The sequence below is a fragment of the Orcinus orca genome, chromosome 13 (genome assembly GCF_937001465.1).
Source record: "Orcinus orca chromosome 13, mOrcOrc1.1, whole genome shotgun sequence".
Taxonomy (NCBI): domain Eukaryota; kingdom Metazoa; phylum Chordata; class Mammalia; order Artiodactyla; family Delphinidae; genus Orcinus; species Orcinus orca.
In genome coordinates this window covers 62,052,160-62,063,640 of record NC_064571.1, presented here as the reverse complement: position 1 = coordinate 62,063,640, position 11,481 = coordinate 62,052,160, and the positions used below count along the sequence as shown (strand labels likewise).

Below are 11,481 nucleotides of genomic sequence, written 5' to 3'. Positions count from 1 at the left end.
AATTTATAAGAATTAGAGGATCTTGAAAAACATATTATTGACACACCTAACCTCTTTAATCATATTCTCAACTTAAACCATAAAAATCTAGCTAGTAACTTTGAATGGAAACAAGTTCTCAAGCTAACAGCTTTTTGTCTTCTACGTATTATCATTAATAGATTCCAGAAATTGGTGCCTTTTCACCTATTTGATCCTATAAGGTACAAAAAAAAACCCACAGAATTTTTTGAATAAAAAGTGAAAATGTATACACTATGTATATATAGTCTCCATAACAATCAGTTGCTTGAACATTCACATTACAGTCAATTTTGGTAGTGTGTAGATCAGAGCTGTCTATTCTGTGAGCTGTAAAGAGATGATGTTTCTCTTTGGTTCTTCATCTTTTGATTCTCTTTGCCCTCATCTCCTTGAACGGATTAAAATTCCTTACTAGAGATTCATTTCTATGGATCTTGAAGACTTTTGGTTTTCAGAGCCCACAGAGAAAAACTGGTTAAAAAAAAAAAAAAAGGCAGCACAAAATTAGTAAAGGAGTGAAAAGAATTTTGTTTGGGGCCAAGATTACTGTTGGTGAAAGGAATCAGGGTTTATGGGGAATGTTCTCCTTCCCTTCTTTGAGGGGCGCATAAACTTATTCTAAAGGGCTGGGAAGGGAGAAAAGCAGAGGAAAGATTTTTTCTTAACTTTTGTTGCCACCTTGACTTGACCTCTGATCTGGTGAAAGGAGTTGGGAAGATTTGCAGGAAATCTGGATTCCTGAGATTTCTAGGGAACAGCAAAAGTCTGACTCTGTACTGCGGAAGCAAACATTTTAATTTTTTACTCCATTTTTGAAAGCAGTGGTGGACAGATGTGGGCAGGGATATAATGTGGGCCTCTTTATATTCTCTGTGGCTTTTGCTAATGTATTTCTCAGAGTGTGTGATTAATGCAGTGGTTCTCAGCCCTGCTAGAATCACCTGGGGAGTTTTAAAGAAATGTGATATCTGCACCACAGATCAGGCTAATCATATCAGAATCTCTAGGGGTGACACCCAGGCATCTTTTTTTTTTTTTTGTAGACAGTCTTGATGTGTTATCTTTATTTTGTATTTCATGGTGTAAAACCAGTGAATATAACTAAAGTGTTAGTGGACTGGATGAAAAGAAACTGGTTATTAGGCAAGAACAGGGGTTGTAGTTACCCATGACTACTTTTAGCTATGCAGATTAATATATTCTGCAGGTTTACAGCTCAGCACCTTCACCTTTTTTCACTGGTATTTCATGTAAGTCTTCAACCACTGTAATTTTTGCTGATGACGAATCTTGTCCTTGGGAATGGGATGCATTGCACTCATATTCTCTGGCATCTTCCTTACTAAGAAGGAGATACCAGCACCCAGCCAGTTACTTCATGCTTTTCTGGGCCACCCCGGGTCTGAATGGCCAGGTTGCCTCGGTCACCAAGCAAGAGTTCTGCTCTTTGAACTCCATAGTGACCCCTTTTAACCTTGTTCCAGTTGAGGACAGGGGTTGGGATTCCGATGACCTCGCAGCTAAAAATACGGAACGCTTCACGATTTGCGTGTCATCCTTGCGCAGGGGCCATGCTAATCTTCTCTGTATTGTTCCAATTTTAATGTATGTGCTGCCGAAGCGAGCACCAGGCATCTTCATTTAAAAAAAAAAAAAAAAGCTTTTTAGATGATTCCAATGTGTAGTCAAAGTTAAAACCATTGGCTTAATGTTTTAGTTCTCCTGGGTAAAATAGCCTTAACACAGGAGTTATCAAATGTTTTACTCCTTTACATCAGTAACAGTTATTGAGGGCCTCTAATAGCTTTCATTTACATGGGTTATGTCTATTAATATTTATTGTATTGAAAATTAAAACAGTCATTTTATAAATATTTAATTATGGATTTATTTTAAAACAACAAAAGCATTACAAGTTAATAACACATTTTTATGAAAAATATTGTTACGCTTTCTAAAACAAAAAGGATTTCATGAGAAGATTGGCATTTTTTAACATTTAAAAAATGTTACCGACTTATTAGAAAACACCTGGATTTGTTTATGCATTCAATCTGCTATGACATGTTATTTTGGTTGAAGTATATGAAGAAAATGCAGCCTCACATGGACATGTAGTAGGAAAAGGAAGGAGTATTTTAATCGCCTCTTCAGATAATTATGGATAATCTTTTTTCTTATTAAAACAAAACATGACAAATAATAATGTCATAAAAGTTAGTTGTAATGCAGAATCTGAAACTGTATAAATAAACATTTTTACTCCATTACATTAAAATCCATTGGTCTCTCTTATACTTTGAATGGACCTTTTCTCTGTGATTGGGCATGGAGCATTTGGAAAACATTTGTTCACTGAGTTATACAGATATTCCAAATGTTGAACACTTTATTATAAATTATTTTAAAAATCACATTTGTTAAAATAACTGACTTTGTCAGCAAAGTTGTTACATGTCAAGAAACTGTCAAGCTTATGGAAGCAGATACAAGTTTTCCAAAATTCCAGTTTTTCACTTGAAAGATGCAGTTTTATCACTGACAAAAAATACTGTCAGTTATGGTCCTTGAAGGCCTAGGCACACTTTATTCATTTTCAAACAAATGTCTTCCAAATAGCCAAGTCTGAATAATCAGGATATCAGTCAATTATTCTTTCAAGTAAAAGTAGAATTTTATGAAAAACCAGGTAGCTCATCTCACATCTCAAACAATTGTACACGTGCTTTTCCTTGAGACAATATTTGTCCTTCAGTATGTAGCATCTGGTAGAAGTACTTTATTTGTATCTCCCTATTTGTCATGCGGAATATTAAAAGATTCATAATCTCAACTTCTGCTTCTGGTCAAGATGGAGTAACAGACTGGATTTATTATCTTATCTTCAAATATATATATCAAACAGTGATGCTCAAATATTGGAAAACAGACATCACAGGAGAGTCATAAAAGAAGGAAAACAAATGAGATGAGCTGGATGCTTTCCCCATCTTGCTGTCTTGAGAGATTTCCCAGGTTGGAGGAATCCAAACAGAGCTGGGTGGTCTCTATTAGATGAAAAGACAGAGTTGAGAACTTGGGAAGGTCAAGTGGCTAGAATTTGCAGAGTATGGGAGGAGAGAGAGGGAGCTTCCAGGAGAGAGTGCTTCAGGGATCAGTAAAGGTTTCTCCATAAGTCTTCAGCTGAGTTCAGATCAGCACATGCATGTAAGGAAACTACTCAAGGTGGGGGAAAGATCTACTGAAAAGGAGCAAGCATAACAAGCCTGAGAGCACAGATAAGGTTAGGAGTATTTTGTGTTTCCACCAGTTAGAGTGGAAAAGCCTCAAAATACCAGGGCAAAAGTAGAATATCCAAAGAGTATCGCTTCTGTAAAGTGTCAAATTATACCAGGATTACAGGCTGCTCTGCTCCAGTCTAAGAAAACTGGAAAGCAAGCCTCCAGAGGACCAAACTATTTCCAACTCAACTGTGTCTCAGAACAAAGAGCAAGAATATTTAAAGGATGCAAATATGCCCAGCACCTCCCAAAAAAGTAAAATTCACATCTGGTATCTAATAAAAAAATTACCAGGCATGCATTAGAAATAGGAACCCATAATGAGGAGAAAAACCAATCAATAGAAATAGACACGGAGATGACACAGATGATAAACTGGCAGACAAGGATATTAAAACAGTTGTCATAACTATATCCCATATGTTCGAGAAGGAAGAGGAAAGGTTGAGCATGTTAGGGAAAGATATGGACAGTATAAAGAAAATCTAAATCAAACATCCAGAGAAAGAAAAAAGCACATCTGGGATGAAGAGTACATTGAATGGAATTAACAATGGTGACAACAAAGATTAGGCACTGCAAAAGAAAATCTTAGTAAACTGGAAGACACAGGAATAGAAAAAATACAAATGAAATAGACAAAGAAAAAACAGGAAAAATAAACAGAGCACTGGTGAACTGTTGAAAAGCTTCACACAACTTAATATGTGTGTAATTGGAGTCCCCAAAGCAGGAGGGGGCATAAAAATACTTGAAGAAATAATGGCTAAAAATGTTCCAAACTTGATGAAAACTTAAAACCCACTGATCCAAGAAATTCTATGAACCCCAAGCACAAGAACATAAAGAAAATTCCACCAAGGCATGTCATAATCAAATTGTTTAAAAACTGGGATAAAGAGAAATCTTAAGACAGAAGCATGTTACATGCAAAGGAACAAAGATTAGGATAACAGCTGATTTCTCATAAGAAACAAGCAAGCAAGAAGACACTGGAGCAACATCTTTAAAGTACTGAAAGAAAAAGATCTGTCAACATAGAATTCCATGCTGAGAAAAAATATCTTTCAAAAACAAAGGCAAAATAAAAAATTTGTATTCAGCATACAGAAATCACCACCATACCTTCACTACAAGAAATATTAAAGGACATACTTTATGCAGAAGGAAAATGAGACCAGGTGAACATATGCATCTACACAAAGGAAGGAAAAAAGAAGACTTAAAAAACCCCTTATTTTGGGCTTCCCTGGTGGCGCAGTGGTTGAGAGTCCGCCTGCAGATGCAGGGGACACGGGTTCGTGCCCCGGTCCGGGAAGATCCCACATGCCGCGGAGCAGCTGGGCCCGTGAGCCATGGCCTGTGCTCCGCAATGGGAGAGGCCACAGCAGTGAGAGGCCCACGTACCGCAAAAACAAACAAACAAAAAAACCCCTTATTTTAACAATCTCTTTGAAAGATAATTTTTTTATGCAAAGATAATAATGTATCGTGGGGTTAATAACATATTTATAAGTAAATATCTAAATACCATATTTAGAAGTAAAACATCTGACAACAATAGCACAAAGACTAAGAGGGGAAATAGAAGTAAACTATTTTAACATTCTTGTACTATACACTAACTGATACAATAATTCTTGATGGTGTATAGTGACACATTAAAGATGTATACTATAAATCCTAAAACAACTACTAACAACAAAACAGAGGTATAGCTTACAAGCTAACAAAGGAGATAAAGTAGAATAATAAACAACAATCAATTAATCCAAGATAAATGAGAAAAAGTGGTAAAAACAAAGAACAGATGGGACAAATAGAAAACAAACAGCAGAGTGGTACATTTAAACTTGGCCATATCAATAACCACAGTAAGTATAAATAGTCTAAATACCCCATATAAAAGCCAGAGATTTTCCAATTGGCTAAAAAATACAAGACCTAACTGTATGCTACTTATAAGAAGCCTACTTTATTTGTAAAAAAGAAAATAGTTTAAAAGTAAAAAGGATTGAAAAAGATACACCATGCTAATGCTGATCAAAAGAAAGTTGGAGTGGCTATATTAATATTAGGAAAAAAGTAGATTTCAGAGCAAAGAATTGTTACCAAATAAAAATGGGTCATTTCACAATGACGAAGGGGTCAATTTCTCAAAAGGACGTTGCAATCCTAAATATTTATGCACTTAATAAGAAAGTTTAGAAATACATGATATAAAAATTAGTGGAACTGACAGAAGTAGGCAAATCCATAATTATGGTTAGAGATTTCAACACCACTTTCTTAGTAATATATAGAACAAGTAGACAGAAAATCAGATATTGTATGGAAGATTTGGGGAACATGATCAGCTACCTTGACCTAACTGATATTTATACAACACTCTACCCAATAGCAGCAGAATACACATTCTTTTCATGTCAGAAGGAACCTTTACCAAGACGGATCATACTCTGGGCCATAAAGCAACTCTCAAAAATTTTTAAAGGATTCATCCATACCAGGTCCACTCTCTGACCATGATGGAATTAAATTTGAAATCAATAGCAAGAAGATATAAGGGAAATCCTCAACTATTTGGAAACTAAATAATATAATCTAAATAACCCATGGGTAAAGATGGATATGAGTAAAGATAGATATGCTCATTCTCTTGATTGTGATGATGGTTTCATGGGTGTAAACATATGTTAAAACTCATCAGATTGTATACCTTAAATATGCACAGTTTAACATATTCTAATTCTATCTCAAAAAAGTTGTTAAAAAAAGACATGTGCTCAAAGGTTGAGATTTAATAATAACCACAATTTTTATTTCTTCATCAATGATATTGTTAAGTGAGACTGGCTCTTTTTCTTTTCTTTTGTCTTTCTATCACTTTTTTCTTTTTCTTTTTTTTACTGTGCAGGGCAGTGAAGTAGGTTTTGGTTTTTTTTTAATATAGTGCAATTTTGTGTTCTGTCTTGATAAGTGCTAAGGTGCCAGAAGTTTTACCCATTATTGCTTTAGGAACATCAGTGCAAAGTTAATAACAGTAAAAAAGTAAAACTTGCTTTTGTATTATTGTAAAAATTGATTTGACCTTGCAGACATCCAAAAGGGTCTTTGGCAATCCCCAGGGGTCAATGGATCACATTTTGAGAACTACTGTCTTAATACAACTTTCTGGTTATTACTGCTTTAGTCCAATAGTGTGTCTTTAAAGGTAAGACTAGGTATATGAAAATCCTGCCACCAAAACTGCATAGGTAAGACCTTTATTAGCAGTTGAGTCCTTAATGTGATTCAAATCACAGTATAGAATCTATACCATAATAAAGATGATAACCATTCCACTTGTGACTAATGCTATCACTGCATACACAAATAATTTTTTTCCATGATGAAAAATGGGGCCTGCAGTTGTTTAGTTAAATGTAATAGTCATGGGTTATCTTCCATATAAAGAGTTTGAAGACAGAAAAAGTAGTAGTAGGGAAAAAAATAGCAGATAGAAGGCATTTCTGAAAGTCTCCAGAATGAAGGAGGAGAGGAAAGAATGAATGAAGGAAAGGGGAAGGGTATATTTAGGGTATAAGGCATAAGAAAAGATAAAAATAAAGAGGGAAGGGACACATAAATAGAGAGTTGTATTGGATTCGTAGATTTATGGAAAGTTGTCAGAAAAGCCCGCATGTGTAAAAAACGATTTACTAAAATCAGTTTCACATACTATGCAAAATGTTTTAGATGTATGGGATACATCACACAGATACATGAGTAGTGGATACAGAGATGTACTGTTCATATTCCCTTCAGTGAAGGACTCTGTTCCAGCTGTTGGAGTGTCGCTGGCAGACAGCCTCTAGCTGTCAGCTCCTTTGGCTGCAGAGAACTGCTTATAGGAAGTCACCCCACTGAGGTGAGGGTACAAAGCTTCAACCATTTGGGGTCACTGTGGGACAACTCTGACAGGCGCTTTCAGCTCCAGGGCTCTCCATGGGGCTGGGTGAAGCTGTGGAGGAGGAGGCCGCTTCTCTGCTGACTCTTCCCTCTGCCCAGTCTGGTTGCTCTCTCTCCCTCCCACAGGGGTTTGTCCCAAGGGCACTCCCTAATACACATCCTGAATGCTAAGCTCTGTTCCAGAGTCTACTTCCTATAGATCTCAAACTGCAACAGCATCTTACTGACTTAAGTATAATCAAAATTGGAGAAGATTGGGGAACTTAGGCAATGGAAACTGTCAAAATTATGTGTTAACCTTTTAACTCAAGCATTTCTGTATTTCTCATTTTGAATTGCTTATACTTAGCATGCTATCTTTAACATTTTGTTTCATGTAGGTTTGCTATTTCCACCTTCCCTTTCTTATAGAAATCACACTGTGGAAAGATAAAAAGCTAATAGGATAAGAAAAACAATTACTCTGTTTCTTACCCAGCCACTCAGGAAACCCACAATTTCAAGGTTGGCCTAAGCAGCAAAAGAGGAAAAATATATTGGAAGATGTGATAGTGGTTTTGTTCTGAATACAAACCAATGGACAATTCTGGGGTGGTCCGATTATCAGAACTGACCATGGATGTACTAAAGAAGCTATTTAATTTTGTTTGAGCCGGAAGATTTGAATTGTTACTCAAAATTCTTAGACGTGAATAGGATTAGCAATTTTGAACATCAGGGAAGTGTGTATTTCCATCCTGTCTTCCACCATAGCTCCAGAGGAGGGCAGACATTATTCTCACGTCAGCCCTCTCCCTCTTTAAATTTACTCTTATAGCCAAGCCTAAGAATATAGAGTGGGTGAGCCTTCAGGCTGACTGCATTACCTTCAGACTTTTGCTGTCTGGCAAACAGGTCTGTTTCAGTGTCCTTGTTTTTTTTCAGGGATCTATATGTTACTAGATGACTCATGGCAAGCCACACCCTGATCCTTAGTTTGGAAGAAAAAGAAGATGGTGAAGTAATTGTCCAGACAACTTAGACTAGAAAGGTACAGACCAAACTGAGATACCATTTTGTTTCTAGAATTATCTTGATAACAGTGATTTTTTTTAACATCTTTATTGGAGTATAATTGCTTTACAATGGTGTGTTAGTTTCTGCTTTACAACAAAGTGAATCAGTTATACATATACATATGTTCCCATATCTCTTCCCTCTTGCATCTCCCTCCCTCCCACCCTCCCTATCCCACCCCTCTAGGTGGTCACAAACCACCTAGCTGATCTCCCTGTGGCATGCGGTAACAGTGATCTTGGATGTTACAGAGTAAATACAGTTTTATTTAGCTTTTCCTTTGGGGGGCATGGATTCCACTGTGAACATTTTAGGTCTCATGTATATCAGACAGTTACTTCAACCATACTTCTCAGCTTGGGAGTATGATAGTCTGTCCCCTATAAGGCAAGGTAACTATCTGTGAGAAAAAAAGAGAAAAGATATGGTGGACTTTTATAAAGGAAATATTTTGAGGGTCCCAGTTCAGGCTTTGTTTGCTCATCTGTTAAATGGGATTAATACCTACCTCACATGGTTAGGAAGGGTAAATATGGGAACATAGGAAAAGCACCTAGGGCAGTGGCTGGTACAGAAGTATCCGGTAAATATCGATCCCTGGCCACCCCTTCTTAATGAGCCGTAGGAAAATAATTCTTAACCTCACAGGGTTTGATGAACCCTCCCTCCCCTTTCTATTCCCAGTCATGGCAGTGGAGATCATAAAAATGCTTCCTCCATGTCTCTTCCCTCCTTCCTTTCTTCCTCTCCTAGACAAGGAAGTGGCCGTCTCTGTTCCCATGGATTCGGAAGCTTGTGCCTCTCAGGACAGCCCAGACCCCGGGTTGCTAAGGTGGTGGGTGGTGGTGGAGAGCTGCGGCTTCGGCCTGCGCAGCGCAGTGGGGCGGCGACCGGGAGGCGATGGGGAGGCGGGCGCAGTCGACCCAAGGGTGGAGAAGGGGGAAGGCGAAGGACGCGCGTTCCCGGGCTCGTGACCGCCGGCGGCTCGGGGAACCGGCGCTCAGAGAGCCCAGGAGAGATGGCAGGCGGCGGGGACCTGCGCGTCATGGACACCCTCCGCCTGCTGCTGCTGGTGGCCGCCCTGCCCCTGGTGTCCCGGGGTGTCAGTCGGGGAGCGGCAGACTGGACCCAGGAGAAGGTGAGGGGCTGCTGCTGGGCGATTGTACCTGGGAGGCTCTTGCGGGTGCGGGGACTCAAGAGTCCCGTGACCCCCACCTAGGTAGGATGGGAGGCGGGGCAGAGCCGAAGTCCCCGGCCCCTGCGCCCCGAGGAGTCGGGGCTCTGCGTCCTCGCTGGCCGCGGGGATGCTTTGGAGATGCCACGGGAGCTGGGTGATGTCACCGGCCTCCGCTCGGCTGCGGTCGGATGCGGGTACTGATAGGCACAGGAAGTGTGACTTGCCTGCGGTGGCGGAGCCGGGAGGTGAGGGTGCATCGCCGCGCCGCCGCCCGCTCGGGACACGCGAGGCCAGCGGTCTCTGCGCTCCTGGCCGCCGGGGTGCTGGCCGCGTCTGGCGGTGTGCCCACCGCTCCCTCGCCGCGGCATCCAAGGAAGCCCTCCCGACGTTGAGGTCTCCATGCAGCCTCAGCACGGTCCTGTCACTGTCAGTCTGTTTTAGATTTTTAAGCGGATCAGCTCCGAACGAAGGAGCTTAACTGGAGACATGCTTTACTTTAAATAAATATATATATATATATTTCTCAAAAGACAGTAAAATGCAATTGTCAGAGAAATGTATAGAGTTGGAGATTTCACATGAGGAACTTAGGATAAAAGTGATTGGCAAGTTCCCTTTGTGTGAAGTATATAGGTTCACAATTATTTCCCTTTCTTGTGTAACAGTTTTGAAATCCTGAAATTGCTAGGGACTTAAGCAAAGGTTAATGGTATTGGAGTAAATGGTATACTTTTAAAGATACTAAGAAAAGCAGCAATGTAAAGGGATATAAACTTTGACAGTGTTGTTGAACAGATCTTTTAAATGCTTACAGTCTGCCAGTATTGATTCGCAGCTTGGAAATCCAGGACGTAAGGTGAATGCATAGGCCCTCTCATGGTCCACATGCGTCTCCTGCCCAGCCACAGGCGATGTGTATGAATAGCCCACTTCAGCTCCCTGGGTGACACTTACAGCTTCACCATTCAAGGGCCACAACATGCCCCACTTACACATGGACACCACTAGCCATAGGGAACCTGGGGAGGATGAGGGTAGTCAACCCAAGAATAACTTCATTATAAGAAAAGCTTCCTTTGCTGTGCAAAAGCTTTTAAGTTTAATTGGGTCCCATTTGTTTATTTTTGTTTTTATTTCCATCACTATGGAGAACAGTATGGAGGTTCCTTAAAAAGCTACAAATAGAACTACCATAAGACCCAGCAATCCCACTATTGGGCACATACCCTGAGAAAAACCGTAATTCAAAAAGGGACATGAACCACAATGTTCATTGCAGCACTGTTTACAATAGCCAGGACGTGAAAGCAACCTAAGTGTTCATCAATAGATGAATAGATAAAGAAGATGTGGCACATATATACAATGGAATATTACTCAGCCATAAAAAGGAACGAAACTGAGTTATTTGTAGTGAGGTGGATGGACCTAGAGTCTCATACAGAGTGAAGTAAGTCAAAGAGAAAAACAAATACTGTATGCTAATGCATATATATATGGATCTAAAAAAAAAAAAGGTACTGTTGAACCTAGTGGCAGGGCAGGAATAAAGACAGACGTAGAGAATGGACTTGAGGACATGGTGTGGGGGGGCGGAGGGGGGAAGCTGGGGCGAAGTGAGAGTAGCATCGACATATATACACTACCTAATGTAACAGTTAGCTAGTGGGAAGCAGCCGCATAGCACAGGGAGATCAGCTCCGTGCTTTGCGATGACCTAGAGGGGTGGGATAGGGAGGGTGGGAGGGAGGCTCAAGAGGGAGGGGATATGGGGACATATGTATGCATATGGCTGATTCACTTTGTTGTACAACAGAAACTAACACAGTATTGTGAAGCAATTGTACTACAATAAAGATCTATTAAAAAAATAAATCAGCAAAATCTTAGCAAAAAGAAAAAGAAAGAAAAGCTTCCCATGGGGATTCAGCACAGACTTAAATCTTCTCCTTCCTGACCAGAAATTGGGAAGGGGCATTAACTACCGAAATG

The 11,481-nt window shown here is 39.7% G+C and overlaps 1 protein-coding gene, 1 non-coding gene and 1 pseudogene across 6 annotated transcripts in view; 1 reads left to right on the top strand and 2 right to left on the bottom strand.

Moving 5' to 3' along the window:
- Positions 1–1,068: 1,068 nt before the first annotated feature.
- LOC125960788 (insulin-like growth factor-binding protein 7) lies at positions 1,069–6,312 on the bottom strand (annotated as a pseudogene).
- LOC117199515 (U6 spliceosomal RNA) lies at positions 1,547–1,652 on the bottom strand. The gene has a single exon (XR_004480763.1). It is a non-coding gene; the product is annotated as a U6 spliceosomal RNA (small nuclear RNA).
- A 2,919-nt stretch (positions 6,313–9,231) lies between the features above and the next one.
- The window catches only part of QPCT (glutaminyl-peptide cyclotransferase), a 28,170-nt gene continuing 25,920 nt past the window's right edge, over positions 9,232–11,481 (top strand). The window contains exon 1 of one of the 5 annotated variants that reach the window (XM_004265048.4): positions 9,232–9,450. In XM_004265048.4, the coding sequence (XP_004265096.1) occupies positions 9,331–9,450 (120 nt within the window). In that variant the 5' untranslated portion in view covers positions 9,232–9,330. The remainder of the gene's footprint in view (positions 9,451–11,481) is intronic. The other 4 variants (XM_033419269.2, XM_033419268.2, XM_033419266.2 and 1 more) reach the window with 4 other exon arrangements.